This window comes from Hydra vulgaris, chromosome 10 (assembly GCF_038396675.1).
Source record: "Hydra vulgaris chromosome 10, alternate assembly HydraT2T_AEP".
In the NCBI taxonomy this organism is placed as follows: domain Eukaryota; kingdom Metazoa; phylum Cnidaria; class Hydrozoa; order Anthoathecata; family Hydridae; genus Hydra; species Hydra vulgaris.
Window position 1 is genome coordinate 8,062,434 of NC_088929.1, and position 21,939 is coordinate 8,084,372.

A 21,939-nucleotide genomic window follows, 5' to 3' on the forward strand; every position below is an offset into this window, starting at 1 on the left:
CAGAATCTATTAGGGTCAACCACATCAGCAGAATCTAGTAGGGTCAACCACATCAATCTCATCATCTAGAATAGTTAAAGCTATAAAATATTTTTTCAAGTAAATCTAAATATTTGGTGGGTGTTGGCCACTTTACCTATAATGTAGTTGACCTCCACAACCAAATAAAACTAAATTCAAGATGCAAGTTTTTTCAAACTGCCTTCTAAAAGGACCTGGTATTGATGATGCAACCTACTATGGTCTTTTTATAATTGATGTCCATCTTTTATGTATTTTTACACTTTGCGCACTCAAATACATCTTAAATAAACCAGACCATCCAATCCAGTTACACATAAACCATCCAAGCATACTTAATTTACACATAAACAATCATTCAGTTTCCACTTTTAAATTCACTGATCTACAAAAGTTTGTTCGCCACCTTATGATGGCATTATGATGAATATGAAGGTTCATTAAAATCTGTAATATCTAATGTTCTGTAATAAGTCTAGTAAATATAAAAAAAATTTTTAGTTTAAACAACATGTTTCAGTTATACAATAATCAATTTGTAGATTGGTTTATATGGTTAAAGTTATTTTTCTTTATCTAAAATTTTTTTTTTAAATTTCTTTTATATAAAAAGTTTATTTTAAGATGCAGATTTTCTTAGTTTTGATAATAAGTTTTTGGATTTATCAAATAAATAAAAGGTTGCAAACCTTTTTTGTAAATATATTTGAATATTAGCATGGAGATCATGTTTTATTTTTACTTTAAATTTTCATATTCCAGTTGAAGTCATATCTTTAAATTTAGTTTAAAGTAAAATGCTCTTTTAGTAACAAATGTTTTATGAGGTTGCAAAAGTTTTCTTAGGTAAGTTAACATGGAATGTGAAGATCTTTTACCTACTGAAGATACATTTATTGCGTTGCAGTCTGCGAGCATTAAAAGAATCCTAGATCTAAGCGTCGCCAAGATTCGACCAATTCTTCCGTCATTAGTACAATTAATCTCTAAATCTGCAGAAAATGTTGAGTTTGAATGTTTCCAGAAAGAAGTTATCAAAAAGTTATCACAAATAGATGATGTCAATACTGTTTCTAAATTATTCAAGGTAAGATTTTTTTTTAAATTTAATTCTTAAAATAAAGTTCCTGTACAAAATAATAGTATATATATTTTTATTTTATGAATTAATTTATATTTATATATAAATTAAAGATGGTAGGTAAAATTAAACAGGTTAAACATTTTTGAGATAGAATCAAAGAGAAAAAAAGCTATTATTTTTTTATTCCAAACAGAAATTTTAATTTTTTATTCCAAATAGATAAGTATTTTGACATCAAATACTTTATTGTATCACTTTTGCTACTTTGACTCTTTTGCTACCCTCAACTCTTTTGCTACTTGTCTCCAAACAGTTATGTTGTTTAAAAAACAAACAGTTTAATTGTTTGAGTTAAACGCCTAAATTTTTTTTGGGTATCAAATTTTAAACTTTTTGCATGGATTTTAAATAAACAACATTAAATATTCATGGCTTGTCCCTGTAGATAAATAAAGTATCATATAAGTAATGAGTATAAGGTATATCTTATTATTATTTGTTTCATTAAAAAAGATCTTTGCTTACTTATTATTAAATTAAAAAGTTTTCTTGAATCTTTTCAGATTTAGAGATTGTTAATGTTTTTCAAACAACTGTTATGAAGCTTTTAACTATATTTTATTAATGCAAAACAAGTTGGTTGAAAATAAAAAAACTTTTATGGGATTATGAGATGAATTATGGAGTTATAATAAGAGTTAGGGATTATGGTATGAATTATAGGATTACGATATGAGTTAGGGATTATGGTATGAATTATGGTGTTATGGTATGAATAATAGAGTTATGATATGAATTATAGGGTTATGATGCAAGTTTAATAAAATGTTACATTTTATTAACTTGTTTGTTTTATATCTTTTTTTTTTATTTAAAGATAGATTTTGGTATTGTTCATGAAGATGCTATAAAGGAGCAGCATTTACACAAAAAGCTCGGGAGCATTGAAATGTCAAATGATTTACTTGGAGAGTCAAAAGGAATTTTGTTAGAGTTTGAGGAGAGTGATGAAATGAAACGTATTCGACTTGTTCTCAGTGAAATTCTTCGTGTTTCTGCGCAAGTAATGTTTAATAATTAATAGAGATTATAATAGATAATAGTAAATAAAGTAGATAGTTATAAATAATTAAGATAATAATAGATAAGGTAGATAGTTATAAATAGTCATGATAATAGTAAATAAGGTAGATGGTTGTAAATAATAAAGATAATATTAAATAAGGTAGTTATAAATAATAACGACTAAAAACATAAAAAAGAGAAAAAATGTAAAAAATATATATTTATCAAAAATAGATGTCAAGAGATGAAATATTTATTATTAGTCTTTACAGAAGTAGGAGAGAAAAGAGAAAGTACAGAAGAGAGAGGTATAAAAGAGATAGCAAGAGGTATAAAAGAGATAGCAAGAGGTATAAAAGAGATAGCAAGTAATGAAAATAATTTCAATTTATGAAGATAATATTACCGTTATTATGTAATCTATTGCATAATAATGGTAATATTATGTAATAAGAAATTATAATTCATATTAGGGATAAAAGAAAAATATTGTGGATATTTTTTAATGAATAAGATTGTAGTAATTGTTAGATATAGTAGTTAAGAGAGAGTAGATAATGGAGTATATAATAAATAATTGTTGTAACTATCATCACTGACACATGCAATTACTCCTATTATTAATAAAAATTATAAGTAAAAGAGGTAATAGCGATGAATAATGATATTTTTTTAAGTTTTATTTACTTGTTAAAATTTTTTACAGATTCAAGAAAATGCTTCTTTCAAACTTTTTGATTCAGAGTTGTTTGAATGCGTAACTTACTTAGAAGATATCTCTGATATAATTTGTGTTTCTTATGCAGGTTTTTTATTTATAATTTTGGTTTCTTTTACAATTTCATGTTTTAGTTAATTTTTTGGCTAAAATAATTTAAACAATAAAAGTTTTATAGTATTGCTTAAAAGTGTGTATATATATATATATATATATATATATATATATATATATATATATATATATATATATATATATATATATATATATATATATATATATATATATATATATATATATATATATATATATACATATATATATACATATATATATATATATATATATATATATGTATATATATATACATACATATATATATATATATATATGTATATATATATATATATATACATACATATATATATATATATATATATATATATATATATATATATATATATATATATATATATATTTATGTTATTAATTTGCCGACCTTAATCTATTAGAGGTCAGCAAAAAAAATTTTTTACAAAGTTTTTACCATAAAAAATAGAAACCAGGTCGGGGATTTGATGACCACCTCAAACACTTCTAAGTTGGCAGTTAGGTTGACAATGCAGAATGCTGACCCTGATTCAAAGGGCTGTGTTATATACTTTCATAATATTTCTATACTATATACTTTCATAAGTATGGTTTAATAGTATTTTTATATGCTAAGACATTGTGGTAACTTGCATAATAAATATGCATATCACTATATGACATACAGCTTTTGGTTTATTTACCACATTTATAATTTTTGTATTATTTTGTATTATTTTGTATTAAGTATGGTCATGACCATACTTAATATATTATAAATGTGGTAAATAAAGTTAAAAAAGAAGTAAATTGTTGTTTTGCAACAACAACAACAAAAAACACAAAATTCCAGCGCACTCTTCTAACTTTATTTTTTGAGGATGAGTAGAGGAGTATTGCCACTTAAATTATTTTCCTAGAAAAACTTCTGACATTTTTACATATTCAGTCCACAAGATTTACAGTAGACAGGTTGCACTTAGACTTGTAAGAGTAGTTCACTTTTACTCCAAGCAAGATCACAAAACAAATAAAAAAATTAGGAGGCATAGTTGCACCACAGCAGAACAATTAACAGAACAAGCTTAATTAACAGAACAAGCTTAATTAACAGAACAAGCACAATTAACAGAATAAGCACAATTAACAGAACAACAATAAACATTATCAGAATCTGAAGTAATGCAACTGTCATTAATTAGGTTTTGTAGTAAAAGTTTTGTCTAGTACAATAATCCACAAGTGTTATATTAATGTTTTTTATATTATTTGATATTTATATAATAAACTAGCTGGATTTACCCGGCGTTGCCCGGGCCAATATTTAAACTGGCTTACCTGATATCTGTACACAAAAATGGGATCAAAAAATGGTCCCCCCTGACCCCGGGGATCGGGGTACGGGGTCAAAACCCAGCTAAGAACCTTCTTCCCCTCGAGGACTACCCCCATGCTAAATTTCATCGAGATCGGGGCCCATTTTTGGGCCCCCTTGACCCCGGGGATCGAGGTACGGGGTCAAAACCCAGCTAAGAACCTTCTTTCCCTCGAGGACTACCCCATGCCAAATTTCATCGAGATCGGTCCGGCAGTTTGGATTTCTATAGAGAACAAACAAACAAACAAACACACACACAAACACACATTGCCCTTTATATATATTAAGATAAGATAAGATTAAGATTAAGATAAGAAGATAAGATAGCTGGAGTTACCCGGCGTTGCCCGGGCCAATATTTAAACTGGCTTACCTGATATCTGTACACAAAAATGGGCCCAAAAAATGGTCCCCCCTGACCCCGGGGGTCGGGGTACGGGGTCGAAACCCAGCTAAGAACCTTCTCCGCCTCGAGGACTACCCCCATGCCAAATTTCATCGAGATCGGTCCGGCGGTTTGGATTTCTATAGAGAACAAACAAACAAACACACACACATTGCCCTTTATATATATTAAAGATAATACATTTTGTTATAATATAATTTTTATATCTAATAAATTTGTACAAAATTAAAAAAAAAAAGTAATTGAAAAATAACTCAACAAGTTTCAATAAATTTAGCAAATTATCATAAGTAAAAACAATGTCTATTTTCTTTTGTTAATGCAGTGTTAAAAAAATATAAACTTCATTTTTTTTTTAAGATTGAAGCCTAATCATTTTTTTAAATTTACTTTTACATCACTTTTTTTATTTTTTAGAGCTTCCTTCACTGCTTACCTTACCTGAACTTGCTGAAGTTTTATTAAGATTAAGGTTTGGTCCAGAACTTCTTTGCATACTGGTTGTTAACAATCCACACTCATTTGATATCGGTAATTGATTATTTGTTGTTGGTGATTGATTATTTGATATTAGTCATTATATTGTTTTGTTTATTATATATACCTCCCCAATGGGAGCCACTATAAAAATAGCTTTGTTATTGCTTTCTTACAAGGCTATAACTCTGACACACAAATATTGACAAACAAGTCTACTGCACTGAGAAACAGGTTGAACACATTGTTTGCAGGAAATAAGATTTAGATTCTGTAGTTCTTGTTTATGAAGTAAGCGCTCAAACACTAAACAACTGCTGGTTCCTAGCAGGTACAAGACATGTTTTAAATGTCTATAAAATGTATTACCATGTTTTAATACATTTTTTAGGCATCTTAAACATGTCTTTTGCCTGCTGGGTTATTTAATATAGGTAAATGGTTATTTGATATTTGATTGTTTAATGCTAGTAAATAATAATTGATATCAGTAGTTGATTATTTAGCATGATAGATTTCTTTAAACATATTCTTCTTTATTTAGTTTGCTCAAGCATCTTAAGTCATGCATCTTCTACTGAAGATTTAAATATACAAACTCAAATTAGAATTAAAACTTTGAAAATGCTTTGCCATATCAATCCCCAATACAGAAAAATTATGCGTGCAGAATGTGTGTCTACCAGGAAATTAATTGGATTAGCAATCGAGTTGTCGATTGGTGAGAATGGTGTAGGTATGAATCACAATGTTTATGAAAATTGTTTTTTTGTTTTTTATGAAAATCTCTTATTTTTTTGTGTAGTTTTTGTAATTTTTAACATACACAAATTTTGTCTTCTTTGGTTAATTAAACTCTCTCTTAGTTTTATTATTTTTGACTTTTTACCTAGTTTGTAATTCTTTTTGTCAGAATATATCTAAAGTGTAATACTCAGTTCACATCTCTATTATTAATTTTGCACATGAAAAAAGCTTTTGAACAAAAATTTTAAAGATTAAGGGGAATATTTATTGACTTTTCTTGCTGAATGATTAGCACTTTTTTGTATTTAAGAGAATTAAACTATTTAAATATTTTTTATTTTTTTGTCTTATGTATACTCTCCCCTACCTAATTGTAGGATGGGGGGGTGTAAATCTCCAATTTTGGGAAAAAATTTCCTTGATTTCAATTAATTACTACTCCCCCAAACAAAGAATTTTTTTCCAAACATCCATCCTCTCTAACAATTAACTCCCACCCCCTCCCCTCCCGTTTCCTTCTGGAAAAACAAAACTTAAAATCAAAATTATACATACAAAAAATACATCTATTTATCTATACTAGCAGAAAGCAACCTGTTATACGGGTTACAGTCGGTCTGTTACTTAATTTATAGTGGCTGTTTTCCACAATTTAAAGTTGCAAAACCTTAACTAATACCCTTTTAGAAAAACGCCTTTTACCAAATTAAAAAATTAAATCATCTGTAAAATTAAAATAAAAAGTACGTGGAGGTAGAATAATTTACCAATTATTTTACCTTATTTGAGTAATTTACAACTGACATAGGTCATATCAGTGTATGGCAGAACCATTTTCCTAGACATTACTAAGTTCAACACAATACGTTTTTAGTTACTGACACAAAATAATAACACTTCATCATGCCTTAAATTGACAAAAAAGTAAAGATAAATTCTTGTTATATTTTTTATAACATGAACTTTAATTAATAAGATTAATATGAAGTGAACATAAATTATACATGATTTATTAATTTTTTGGTATCCCTTGATACATGTTTCTTTAAAAAAGGAAATTGTCTTTAAAACGTTAAATGCATACAACAAAATAAATTTATTATAAATAACTAAGCAATTGAGTACAAATACGTTTCAAACAAAAAAAAGTTAATTTACAATCAAACATGTGTATAACAAATTGTAAAAAATGTGTAAACTTTGATCTTTTATAATGCAATCATACGTCATATGACAAACCTAAAATAAAAAATGTAACAGATAAGTAGACATAAAAGAAAAAAAAAACAACAATTTACCTGCTTTTCGGTAGCCTGTTGTCATACTTTAGTTGCTGTCATGATGCAGCTTGTCGGTGTTATTTATGACGTTATTTCATGTTGGCTTTTAATAAACTTCAGTTTAATTTAAAAGACATCACAATAGATTTAAAATATTTTGATTAAAAAGCAAAATAACAAATGCTTCAAGGAGCCAAACTATAAGCATTAAAGATAAAAAATCAAATTGAGATATAAATAAACTGCATTTATATAGCTAAATATATATTGTCTTGGCTAATAGTAAATTTTAAAAGCAGTGCTTTCAATAAATTAAACTACCAATTAATTTTTTTTAACAATAGAATGTAACATTATTATATTATGATAATTGGGTAATGAATCAATTTAGCTATATTTAAGTTTAATTGGTGAAAAACAAATAAAATTTTAGCTGAAAAAAACCAAAACAAACCAAATATACAACATAATACATTATTAAAAAAAATTACAAATTAAAAAAAAAAAAAAATTACAAATTGAAAAAAAATAAGTCACCAAAGAAAAAGCAGCAACAAAAAAGTTATAAATATCTTCACTGATAGAAGACATTTACAACCTTTTGGTTGCTGTTTTTTCTTCGGTGTCTCCCAACACCCCAGTATGGATGAGCCCTTCATTTAAAGGATGGCTCATCCATACCGCCATTACTACAACACTTATTGAAGGACCTCTCCAAGAGAGGCCCTGGGTGTTGGGAGCGATAACTTCTATATTGCTCAAAATGCTCTATAATGTCATTGAGAAGGTTATTTAATTTGAGTTTAAATACTCGAATAACCAAGTCAGGTCTATCATTCGTTGTCTGACCTGGATATAAATTTTCAGTTATCTCGCGCCATTTTGGGTTGCAAGTAAAAGTAATAAAAAGATCTGGTTTACCATACTTTTTAATTATAACCATAGCATCTTCAAAGTTTTCTTTTAAAGTTCTAGGGCTTCCTACATAAGTTGATGGCAAAACTACAACACGCCTTGGTCTAACATTATGATCATTTCCAAGGTTGTTTACATGTTCATGTAAGACATCATACTGCTCGCTTTTCAGTTTGTTTTGTTTAATTCTGATAAAAGCAAGGCGCTGGTCTTCAATTTTAACATACGTATCAACAGCATATTGCTGAAACAGTTTTTTGCCAGAAAAGAGTGAAGAAAAGAATTGTCTAACTGAAAGTTTATAATTATAATACTGAGATAATGTAACATGATTTCTAACCAATGTAGCACGTTCAGAGTTGTGAACCAATTGATAATGCGAACCAGCATCACCCCTCAGAAAAAATAGAGGATAAACCATAGGATCTAAGTTGGCAGACATACTTTATATAGTTTAAAGAGGATGACTTCTTGGGTAAATAACAACTTCCCTGGAAGCAGGTGGTGCACCATCTTCACCAACAAATACAACTGCAACTTCATTATGTGAAGGGGATTATAGCGACGTCTATCTTGTCCTTCAAGTAAAGACATTTTTACAACTGACACTGAGCGAACTTCTAGAGCTGCTCAACAAATTTCTTTATCTTCCACTTCAGCCATGTTTTTAAATGCGAGAGCAAATGGGTTCTCTTCACTAATAATAGTTTGCAATCAAAACATTAAATCATTTAAGCAAAGATCATTACCATGTTTTTGCATTCTAAAATTTACTGCTGCAAGTGGATCATAGATGTATAATTGACAATATGTCGGCAGAACATCTTGATTTGGTCTTAGATTACCTATACGATGAGAATCTTGACCACATATTCTAAAACATGGCGGCCCATGATTCATGGGTTGAACTACATTAGCTTCAAATGAAGCAAAGGAAAGACAGGCATTATAATTTCTAATATATTTAAAAAAATTTAGATTGGCATTTCTATCTGCATAGTTTCCTTCAAATAAATTTTTTAAATCTTGTGGAAATGATGAAGGTTGCGACAAAACTACCTTTTCATTATGGCAACATAAAAAATGTGTTTCATCAGGAAATTTCTTAGCACCACAATGCTGACAAATATAATTCATTTCTCCTAAATAATTATAATCTGGAATAGTATTACTTCTTGCTATACAATGCATTCTTTCATATCTAGCAGCAATTCTAGTATTTTGTTGATTATTAATTTTATCTATCCTAAGCCTATCTCTTTCATTTCTGTGACGATTTTTGCTGCTTGCTAAGCAGCATTTCTAGCACTTTGTCAATTATTAATTTCATCTCGCCTAAGCTTCTAATCTCTTTCATTTCTGTGACGATTAACTTGCCTATCAACATTTTCATTTTCTAAACTAATATCTGCTTCTAGCCTAATATCATCCATTTAAACTTCACTTTTAATTGAAAGTAGTAAGAAAAAATCTTAAACGAATCCTGAAGATTGCGATCTTTCCTATATAATTTTTTTTCTACTCTAAATAGCACACACAAATAATTTTTATATCTAACAGACTGTCATTTAAAATAAACTATACAATAATCTTATGACTTTAAAAATATATATATATATATATCAGCTAGGAGATGTTTGAAAAAAAATTAGCTTAGCAAATAACTATAAAAAAAAACTATTAAAAACATGCAATTCTAATAATAAACATACTGCTAACAAAGAAAAATTTAAAAAAATGTTGTAAACCCTTTTTTGCAAACTTAAATATTATTTCTTCAAAAAAATTATTAGTAAAGGTTTTTAAAAAATTCACAAAGCTTTACAATATTTTGTTCTTCTATTACCATATAAATAAATTATCTGATAAATCTAATATTAAAAATGTAATGAATAAGTAAATAAATAAGAAAAACATTACAAACAAAAAATGAAAATCAATGTACCTTATAGAGAAAAGCTGTTGTGATTTACCAGAGTAGTAGTTGTAAAATATTATTATTTCATGTTAGCTTTTACAAAATAATTTATGCTAGAACATCATAATTCCAAAATATTTATAGCAAAATCATGTAGTAAACAGCGCTAAAGACAAAAAATCAAATTGAGATAAACAAATTGTATATATGGCAAAATAATTTGTATTGGCTTTTAGTGAATGATTAAAAGCAGTGATTTTTAATAAAATTACCTATTTACTATTTTTGACAATAGACACCATTTGACACTAAACAGTATCATGTAATCCTCTGTTATAAGTACATCGCTTGGTCGGTGTCATGAAATAAATTAACCCCCATAATAAATTAACTCCCGTTGCGTAAAAAATTACCCAGGGAGTTAATCTATTTTGAAATAGATTAACTCCCCTTGAAATAAATTAACCCCTGTCGGCGAAACAAATTAACTCCCCATAATATTTTAACTCCCTTGGAACAACTTATACAAATAATAAAAAAAGTTTGTAACACATTTGGAAAACATCAAGTTTTTAACTTGATGTTTTTCAAATGTGTTACAAACTTCATTGGAGAAAGATCTCTTAAGCGAGTTGAAACTTTTTTCCTTTTAGAATTTAATTATAGTTTAGATATATTACGTAAAAGTTATATTAAGGTAAATAATCATCGTTAAGATCATATTATAATTGAAGTAAGTATGAATTTTTTTTAAAATTTCTAAAAAAGAACAAAAATAGTTAATAGCATCACAGAAATTTCAAAGTAGTAATAACCATCATACCCATATTTTCCTTCTAAAAATTAAATAAAAATAAAACTGCTAAAAGAAAAACTAAAATAAAATATAAACGATTTAAAAAATTAAAATCCTTTCTACTTTGAATCTTTTCTACTTTATCTAATAAAAGTTTAAATCCTTTCTACTTTATCTAATAAAAGTGTATATATAACTATTTTATATACTTACTTCAATTATAATATGATCTTAACGTTGATTATTTATCTTAATATAACTTTTATGTAATATATCTAAACTATAATTAAATTCTAAAAGGAAAAAAGTTTCAACTCGCTTAAGAGATCTTTCTCCAATGACCGCGTGCATTATCAGAATGCGCTCTTTCAAAGCCTAGTAACTAATGAAATGACGTTAAACATTAAACGTTAAATGTTTCTGTAGCAATTATATTAAGATAAAGCTATGTATTACAGTAGTAAACATTACATAGATTCTTTTTGCAATTGCCTTAATTTTCCCTCCATTTTTACAAAAAATTGAAAGAAAAAAATCTAAAAGAAAAATTACAACTTCTAACCCTCCCCCCCTCCCCCAATCTAATGACCCCCTATCAACACTAATTTGAACTCAATCTCCACCCACCCCAACAATTACAACACCCTAATCTATGATTTTTTTTACTGTTATGTCTACTCCCCCAAACTTTTTGACCCCCCTTACCCCTATAATTAGGTAGTGTAGAGTATGCAATTATAAATGTTTATTATATAAGTAAATATAAAAAAGTAGTAAATATAAAAAATTGCAAATGTTTCTGTTGTTATTGTAGTTATTATTACTAGTAATAGGGTTTGTTGTAGGAAGTTCTTAAAAAAATAAAGTTAAATAAATTAAATAAAAAATAATTAAAAATTAGTACTCTCTTTTACCAATTGTAAAAAAAACATGTAAAATAAAATGTGTATTAAAATACACATTTTATTTTACATGTTTTATTTTACATGTTTTATTTTACATATTTTTCATTTAATTTTGAAATGCTAGTTATACCTAATCATTTGCTGCATGAAGCATTCGCTTATTTAATGGAATAGCTTCAGATTATTTGGGTTATAGCAGTGGATTATAGCTGTGGATTATAACAGTTGCAATAGTTAACCTTGAGCTTTCATTAACTTTAAGCAATCCAAGTTAAGATGCCTAAAATGGTCTTGCTTAGCTATCAATCTCGCCATATTGATTGCGATAAAATGATCTTGCTTAGGTGTCTATGTTGTATCAATCGTTTCTATAATATTTATGTATGTTTAATGGTGATGATTAATCAAAAGATGTGAATTTAATCAGATTATAAACTAGTAAATCAAAAAAAAATTCTTTTTTTAAATCCATGCTTTATGCAAGCAGAATTCTATTGGGCCTAGAAATTATTTTTTTGTTATCTTTTGTAGAAGGAAAAATTACTGTTTTTTTTTTTTTTTTAATTTAAAAATTACTGTTTTTACTAAATTTTTCTTTTTTTACTTAATAACTTAAGACTTATTAACTTAATAACTTAAAACAATAGGTTTTTAACTTAATAACTTAAGACTTATTACTTAATAACTTAAAACAATAGGTTTTGAATCGCTGCGCTTTAATGTCTTCGAAACTGCAAATAATTTGCAAATCAATGATTTTTGTGAGGTAATACGCAATTCATATCAAATAAATAAAATGTATGGGGAAATACAAATTAAATTTTTGTTAACTTAATTAACTTTTTTTGGTCAAATTTTTCCATTTCCTTGTATTGTCATCGAAAATGGTTAAGTGTGCAAAATTTGAGCAAAATTGGTTGAGGAAAAAGCTTTCAAAATTGATTTCAAATTTTGTGGCTCACAAACATATATATATATATATATATAGAAAGTAACCTTATATAAAGCATGGAAAAAGTATTAAAAAAACAACTAATAGTTGGAAATTTTATTTTATCAGAATCTGCTAACATAAATTGTATTATGTTTTAATGTTTGTAATTTTTTTTTACACTTCTTAAAAATGTTCAAATGACAAGAGGGAGTAGTTATTAAAATGACAAGAGGGAGTAGTTATTAAAACTTAATTTTCTTTTACACATGATTAATTCTTACATACATCTTATTTTTTTCTGATTATTTGTTTAGAAAACTCAAGTGATTTAGTTCCTTTTTTTACTGGTCTACTATTAGCAAGTGATCAGGAAACAAAAGATTGGTTAGCTGAATATATCAAAGTTGCTCAGAAGGTATTACTGTTTTCATTGAATTTTCAACTATTTTTACTAAGTTATAAAGCTAAAAGCAGAGCGCTATAACGATGTATGGTGTATAACCATGACATAGGCACTACCAAATGAAGTATACATTAATACATACATACATACATACATACATACATACATACATACATACATACATACATTCATATGCTACTGAGAGTTTTAGCATCACTAAAACAGTCATTATAATAAATAACTTTTGTTGTTTGTTTCTGGTAAATAAAGAAATGTTTTGTTGTTGTTGTGTATTCAATCTAGAACAGAAAAATCTGTGAAGCAGGTTAAGTAATCATTTCCTGCAATAGAAGATGAAAATTTAAAGTCAGTATTACAGTTTAATGAAGACATGAAGAAAAAAAAGTGTTGAAATATAATTATTGGCAATAAAAATTTGTCAAGGTTTTGATTGATTGTCAAGGTTTTGATTGGTTGTCAAGGTTTTGGTTGTGTTGATGTTAACACTGTTTCGTATATATTTGCATTCATAATGATGAGGTTAGGAGGTAATAAACTCCAATTGCTTGTTACACAATCATAGGTTTTTCTGCAAACAGTTTTAATTTAAAATTGGTTTGTATTAGCTCAAATAATATATTCTTGCTATAAATAGCTATTTGTAAATTAGAAATAAATTGTTCACATTTATTTCCTGGTGTGTTTTTTTGAAAGATATCATGGTTTGCAGTATCAAAGGGTTTTGTTTAAAATTATTCTCTAAGTAGCTTTAATTTTTGTTTCAAAATATTTATAAATTAACTTTAACTAGTTTCAAAGCTTTTTTAAGTGATTTTTTTTTTTTTGAATCTGTAGAGTAAAATTGGATCAAATAAAACAGAGGATAGAATGAATTTGTTTTAACAATGTTTATTCTTTTGTTCATACTTATTTATTGAATAAACATTTTGTATATATTTTTTAATTATGTTGTGAAGAATCTTTTTCTGAATAAGATGGTATAAAATTTTAATACAAAATAAAATTTTTTTTTTTATGAATAGTCATATTTTCAATTGTGTAATAATTTTTTTTTTGAAAAATGAGCATAAAACTCCCAAAAGTGAAATTTGCTGGCATTGAATTTAAAGCGTATCCTTGTATAACTTGATGCAAATAACTTATTTTACAAAATGAGCTTTAGAATTTTTGAAAAAGCGGATTTGTTCTGAATTTATCTAATCTCTAATTTAAATTTTAATCTCTAATCTCGAAAATTATATCATAGTTAACAGTCAGTACATTTGTATTATTTTTGACACACAAATTATTTTTGACCTTTTATTACTTTTAAAAATTGTGAAAAATTTTTAATTAATGATAAATTATTGTTTGTCATAACTCATAATTTTTTTCCGAAAGGAACACGGTAAAGAAAATGGTTTATCCATGTTGAAATATCAACTGATTGAAGAAATGGAAAGTGTTATTAATGTATTGATACACAAAGGTGAGTTTTAGTTTTATTAGTATTATTTATATTTTTATTATATATGAAATATAATACTGTCGTTCCCAACCAAAACTCTCAATCAATACATATGTTCACTTTTCTGCTTATATGTCCTATTCAGTATTTAATTTTTTCTATTCATTTAACTAATGTTGCTTTTAGTATTATTGTTGTCCTTGACCGAAACTCTCAGTATATATATACTTTTCACATAGACGCTTATATATGTATGTCTGTATTATACACTATTCATTATTTAACTTTTTTATTCATTGTATAACCATATTTTAAATGTTGTTTTTAGACTGTGATGATAGTAAACTCAGTCTTAAAATACTTCATGGGATTGCAATTATGCGCTTTTATTGTGCTCTTAAAACTGTAACAGGTTTTAAGTTTTCTCAAGAAGAATCAGAGGTGCTGCTTGAGCTCATTACTTGCAAGCCATCAATAACAGCTGTTGGTGTGCGTTTTGTTGTTGTTGGATTGTGTACGTTAGTAGCATGTGCATTCTTGATAAGGTTCTTTCAAGTATTTGTTATATTTGATAATCTAAGAAGATTAAATTATATATTAATGAAGTATTTATTTAAATGTTTTAGCACAGAACGCGAAAATAAAATTGTTGCTTGGCTAAGTAGTTTACCTAAGCAATCATCAGTATTTGATGATAAAGTTGGGGAATCTTCTTATGGAGAGACTTTACTGCTTATAGCTATTCACTTTCATAATAACACATTTGAACCTGTTGTTGATCTGATTTGTGAAACATTGGGCATCAAACTTCGACCAAGTTCGCTGAACAAAGTTAAAATACTATTTACTCAACAAGTGTTTTCTGAAAAAGTAATTTAATAATGATTTCATTGTTTTTTATTGATAAAAAAAAGTTCTTTTATAAATCACTTTTCTAAAAGACGGTATCCAATTGATTTAATAGTAAATATATATTAAATATAATAAGTATGTATACTAAATGAGAAATAAATAAGAATATACACTAAATATAAAATATATCCTAAATCTAAAAACAAATTAAAATTACAAACAAAATAAGTAATAAAATGGAACAAAAAAAAAGTTTAAATGTAAAAAAAAAATTAAGAGTTTAATTTTATTAATAATTTGAATTCAATAGAAAATCTATTGAATTCAGTTAATCTAGAATATTAATCTTGAAAATCTATTGAATTCAGTTAATCTTGAATATTAATCTTGAAAAAGTTAAACAAGCATAAAACTAAAAAACACAAGAAAAATTTACAAATAAAATTTTTTAAATAAAGTTTCAAAAAATTTTAACAATTTATATTTTAATAGTAAATAAATAAATTAAATAATTATAAATTATACAATTAATTTAATTAGTTTACAAGAAACAAACGTGATACGTGACCAATAACTAATCATCATCAACAACAACAACGACAACAACAACAAGCTATTTATTTTCAGTAAATCGTTTTTACAATAGTTTTGATAGCAATAAAAATAATACTAATAACAATAATAATAGTAATAATTATAATAATAATAATATAGGATAAAAAAAAATCAATACAAATTATAGTAATAGCAATAACATAGGTAAACAAAAAAATAATTTTTTCTGGTGCAGAGCGAAAATTTGTTTTTTGTATAGCATTTCTCACTTTGATTTCAAATATGCAATTCATTTTTCACCATCACGTCAAGTTGAAAAGATATTTGGGTTCAAATCTTTAACATTTGAGTAAAATCCCTAATATTGTTTAAAAAAAAAAATTATTTAAATGTATGTCAACCTGGGTCTAATAGAAGCGTATTTTCATAGAGATTTTAAAAATAATATTCATTTGTAATAAAAATAAGTAATTTTTGTATTATTGCTGAGAAAAATATTTTTAAAGTATTTTTAAGAGTCTTTAGCATTTTGTCAATAAATTTTAAGGAAAAATAATTATGCTTTCTACAAATTTCATTGTAATTACAATGAAAAATAATAATAAATATTATAATGGTAGTTATGAGCATAAAATTATTTATAATAATAAGTTAATGATTTATTAGGATGGTGTCACTCATACAGAAATCTGATTTAAAAAGTGACATCAGTTTTTAAATATAAGTAATAATAAGCAAAGACTTACATTGAAACACATGGACTGTAAACACATAGATTAAAGCACATAGAACTTACATTTAAAATAAACATGTAGAAATCATAATTTGCAGGTTATAATAATGAAAAAAATAAAAGGTACTGATGATAATTGTAGTAATAACAAAAAGAAAATTAAAAGAATATTTTAATAGTCAGGATAATGTTTAAAAGTTAGAATAAAATGTTTTTCAGAATTTTATTAATTGATTTTGTTTAATATAGAGTAAAGGTATTTTAGGATATTTTTTTGGACTCATTCAAAATGCATGCAAGGCTCCTGTGCCATTCACAGACACACTGATAAACAACAGAATGTTTACCATACTTCTGGGTTTTAAAAGATGGTACATTTAGTTTTCGATTGTGTATATTTCTAGTAGAGTAGGAATGTACTAGTCTAATTTCTGTAAACAAGTTTGTGATTAAGGAGTCAAAAACAAAAAGAAGATTAGCATACTTTACTAGCGCTAGAAGTGTTGGAATGAAAAGTTTTTTGAAGGATTCCGATGTATCTGATTTAATTGGTTGGAAGTTTATTAATCTAATGGATTGATGCTGAGACGATAGCAACTTGTTAATGCAATAGTTTCCAACTTGACGCTAAACTTGACAACAATAGCTAGGATGAGGCAAAAATATGCATCAATTTAAACTGGACACAAGTATATAGTAGAAGTTCGTTAAAAGTGGAAAAAATGAAATCCTGAGCTCAAATAAATTGGTTTTAAAATAAAATTGTTGAAGTTTAAAAAAGCAAAAGAATGCCTGGAATATTAAATTTTTTTTAATTGATTCACTTCCAATAAGGCTGCAAGCAACCACTATTAAGTTGGAAGTTACTAGAAGAAAAGAATAGAGTTAGAGAGCAAGGAAATGGTTGACAGAAGACTTGTTGAAGGTTATATGAGTCAGAAAAGTTGATGGTTATATGAGTCAGGAAATCTGAAGACGGGAAAGAGTTCCAAAGGGTTAAAGTGTGGGGAAAAAAGCTAGACTAGGGATAGATGCAGTAAAAGAATGAGACTTTGATAAATGACAAGTCAAGTGATAATGAGTTTTAGTTGATGGAACTAGAGATAAAAGCTGCTTTGAACAGCGACCGTGATAATATTTGTAGAAAAGAAAAAGAATGCAATTTTACAATGATGGAAAAGAGGCTCAAGCCTAGCAGATAGACCGCGTCCAACTATGTTTACAATGCATTTTTGAACCTTGTCTAGAAGAGAAAGAGCATCATTAGAAAAACCAACCCAAATATGACAACAGTACAGGGACTAATAAGAGGTTTGTAGAGTTACAGAATGAAATCAGGAAGGAGAAAATGCGAGCATGATAAAGAAAAGCAACCTTAGCAGATGCTAATTTAGCAATCGGTTGTATATTTGGTTTCCATGGTCAGTAGTAAATGATAATCCAAGAAGAGGTAAAGAATAGGACTCAGTGAGAGGGTTGCCATTCATTAATATAGGAATGTTGATCGTACTGCAATAGTTGTTTGCAGTAAACAACTGAGTTTTGTTGGAGTTAAAATTCACAAGCCATTGTGAGCCCCAACCTGTTACAGAAGTGAGATCATTCAAGATTGGCTGCCTGTTCTAAGCAATCAAAAAGAGAAGACTTTTTGTCAAGACAGGAGAATAAAGTTGAGTCATCAGCAAAAAGAACTACTTTAGATGTAAGGTTGTCGGGAAGATCATTAATGTAGATAAGAAACAAAATAGGACCAAGGATAGATCCTTTAGGTACCCCAGAAGTTACCGGAAATAAAGACTTTAATAAAGTGATTAGAAAGAAACGATTTGATAATCTCAAAAACTTTCCCAGATACACCACATGAAACTTGAAAACCATATGAAATTGAAAATTAATTATCTAATCAGATAGCCTCTGATTTTGCTTTTCACATAATTTGCTTTTCAAGTGAGTATGTTTTGATACCTAATGTTTAATGATGCTATTTCTGAACCAAGATTTTTTTTATATTGAATAAACTATTTAATTTTTATAATTACTTTTTTTAACATTGCTAATTGCAAATCGTACAGTTTAAAAGTATTTGGTTGCTAATAGACTAAAGGTTTTTAAATCACTTGACTATTTCGTTGCTGCTATCTTAAGTCCTTTTTTTGGCAAAAAAAACTTTTTTGGTTTAAAATACTTAATACATATAATAGATAACTGAAAACAAGTAGATTTAATAAAAAAAAATCAAAAGCAATTATTAAATTTAAAACTTTTAGTATCTTTTTCTCAGAACTAAACCAAAGGGGATTTAAGATTGTCTTGTTTTGCAGCGGCAATTTAATTTGTAGAATTTTGTTATACTTTAAATAGTTTTAAGATTATCTTAAGTCCATTTGCATTGTTGCTTTCCATAAACTTAAAATTTTAAGTTTGTATTTGTTATATTATGAAAAATAATAACATTTTCTATAAGTATTTTAAAAACAATTTGGTTTAATTAAGAAGACCTAATGCAGTGATGAATTAAAAACTTAAAATGCCTTTTTCTCAGAACAGCAAAAATGGACTTAAGATTCTTGTTTTACAGCGACGATTTAAAACAATAAGTATAAAATGGTGTATTAAAATTGGTGTTGTTTTTTTTTCATTTATTTGTTGTTAGTATAAAGACTTGTACCTGTGGTAAGCATAATATGTCTAGGTGTAGTTAGAATATTATACATCCAAATTTTTTTTTTTTTAATGATTTTTTAAAAATAATTTTTTTTTTTACCTACAAATCTCTTTATAAGTAAAAGTAATTTTTCATGTGTTTATTTTGCAGAATATTTCACGTATTTATTTTTTCAAATAAAATAATTTTTTTTTTTTTTACCTAAAAATCTCTTTGTAAAAGTGATTTTTGACATGTCTTTATTTTGCAGAATATTTGCAAATAATTTATAAAATTAACAAATATAAATAGTTTTAAATTTTATACACTATATTAAATAATAATAAGTTTCACTTTGGAATTAAATTCTGGTTCTTTAACATTATGTTGACTTGTTGCCTGTTGCAACCATGGTAGGCCATTACTGTACCACTGACAGTTGGTTTTGCAAAAGCTTGAATAAAAATTGATGGCGCAAGTTCATGCAATCAGAAGAGTTATCATCAAACAAGGGGGACCAAGCCCATGCATTTGTTTTTAGTCTAATAAATATATTCCTTCTATAAATTTAATCTTTTACATATATTAGCATTAGTTATTTGTATATGGTTATCAAAGTTGTTAATAATTTATATTGTATAAACTTTTTTATACTTGTGTTATTCAGGTCTTTGACCAAATTAGGCATTAAAATGTATTGACCACTATAGAAAATGGCTCAAACAGCAAAGATTTGTATGAGTTTTTTAAGGTTTTTTTTTCTTTTTTGTTTTCATCTTACTTAAGTTTGTTTTGTTTAAACAGGTTGTGGCAGAGCATGCTTTAACTGTTGCTATCACGAAAGATTTGAGTGCAAATATTAAAGGTTTTCTTCCAGTGCATTGTGTGCTCCAACTAATGAAGTCTAAAGTGTTTACTAAACATTCAATTCCTGTCAAGGTACTATGTTGTGTTATAAATAGTTAATGCAGTTTAAAAATTATTCTTTTTTTAATTCATTAATTAAGGGATCCCAAACCTCTGAGACATGTTGTGCTCAAATTAAAGAGAATAGTAAAAAAAAATGTTTGGGCCAAATTTTTTTGATTAAAATAAAAAAGTAAATGCATACCAAAAAAAAACTAATGTTTTTATTTTAGTTAAAGCTTCCATTTTCCGTTTTGTTGTAGGTCAAATAGTCTTCATAATATACGCTACAATCTACAGACTTGATAATTTATTCAAGCGTGTTTTATTAATGAGTTATAGTACATGTCTGCTTGTTTACATAATCGATCTTTTAAACAAGCAAAAAAATCAATGATGTTATATACTATAACTCATAGGAATAAAATGCGCTTGAATAAATTATTAAGTCTGTTAATTGCAGCGTATATTATAAAGACTATTTGGCCTACAACAAAACAGAGAAGGCAAGCTTTAACTAAAACAAAAAAGTTAATTTTTCTTAGTTTGCATTTATTCTTTTGTTTTAATCAAAAAGTTTAGGATAAACGTTTTTTTTTATCATTCTCTGAGGTTTGGAATTCCTTTATTAGTTGAATAATTAACATTGTTTATTTAATTTAAGTTTTCTTTTAAGATTTTAATTAATGATACTTAGTATTATTTTTGGGAGGCATTTAATTATTTTAAGGAATAAGCAGACAATATAGGTCTAAAATTTATTCAAATGGTTCTGAAGCCAGCTGGAAGTATGGGTTTTTAAATGCTGTGGTTGCTCCCAGAGATGTTAGTTCAATTAACATCTGTAAAGTACCAGAGTATTGATAGTGTATGTTGCATATGGATGATATTCTTCTTAGTACTTTTGATATACATGTTAGAATTTTGGGTTAATTAGCAGGAGTGAAGCATAGGTTATTGCTTAGGATGCATAGTACTACCCATGTTAGAGTCAAATTGTTGCAATTTATCTTTTATAGATTTATTTGGTTTATCAAGTTACTTTCCCTCAGTAAATTTTTACCTTTTGCAAAGTTTACCCAACTTATTTGCTTATTGTGAGATTATTATAAATTTGACTGGTGCATCCTCTAGATTGCAGTTTGATGTTCCATTAGTTTGCATTGCTTTGATTGCATTGGCTTGCAAATAGTCTAATAGTAACATACTCGGCCTGTGCACTTACTTCTCTATCGATTTACTTATTTGTTGTGAAATCAGGTTTGAATTCTCTGATTATTCTTTTCGTGTGCTTTTACTTGACACTGAATGGCTCTAGTACTACTTATTATATTGTCCATAAAAAACAAGAATTTCTTTTTAAGGTTTTTCATTCATTTTTTTTTATAGAGTTTAAATAACTTTTTTTTGTCAATTTTAACTGGTGTTTTAAATGTTAAAAAAACTTATTTTATCTAAGTTTTTGAAGAAATAGGAAAAAGTATATAAATATAAAATTATATATTTTAAATATAAATATATTTATAATTAAATTTATTTATTTTGTAAGTAGTTTTGTAAAACAATTTCTCAATCACATTTTTTAATTTCTTAACAAACTTGCGCTTTCTGAAACATTTGATAACAAACAAAATTAAATGAAAA

General features: G+C 26.8%; 1 protein-coding gene across 1 annotated transcript in view; it reads left to right on the forward strand.

Moving 5' to 3' along the window:
• The first annotated feature begins 781 nt into the window (after positions 1-781).
• The window catches only part of LOC100197044 (integrator complex subunit 2), a 51,565-nt gene continuing 30,407 nt past the window's right edge, over positions 782-21,939 (forward strand). Inside the window, exons 1-10 of the mRNA XM_065807190.1 lie at positions 782-1,108; positions 1,983-2,168; positions 2,877-2,976; positions 5,180-5,293; positions 5,784-5,975; positions 13,049-13,149; positions 14,539-14,626; positions 14,934-15,150; positions 15,232-15,475; positions 20,194-20,328. Of these exons, the coding sequence (XP_065663262.1) occupies positions 878-1,108; positions 1,983-2,168; positions 2,877-2,976; positions 5,180-5,293; positions 5,784-5,975; positions 13,049-13,149; positions 14,539-14,626; positions 14,934-15,150; positions 15,232-15,475; positions 20,194-20,328 (1,608 nt within the window). The 5' untranslated portion in view covers positions 782-877. The remainder of the gene's footprint in view (positions 1,109-1,982; positions 2,169-2,876; positions 2,977-5,179; positions 5,294-5,783; positions 5,976-13,048; positions 13,150-14,538; positions 14,627-14,933; positions 15,151-15,231; positions 15,476-20,193; positions 20,329-21,939) is intronic.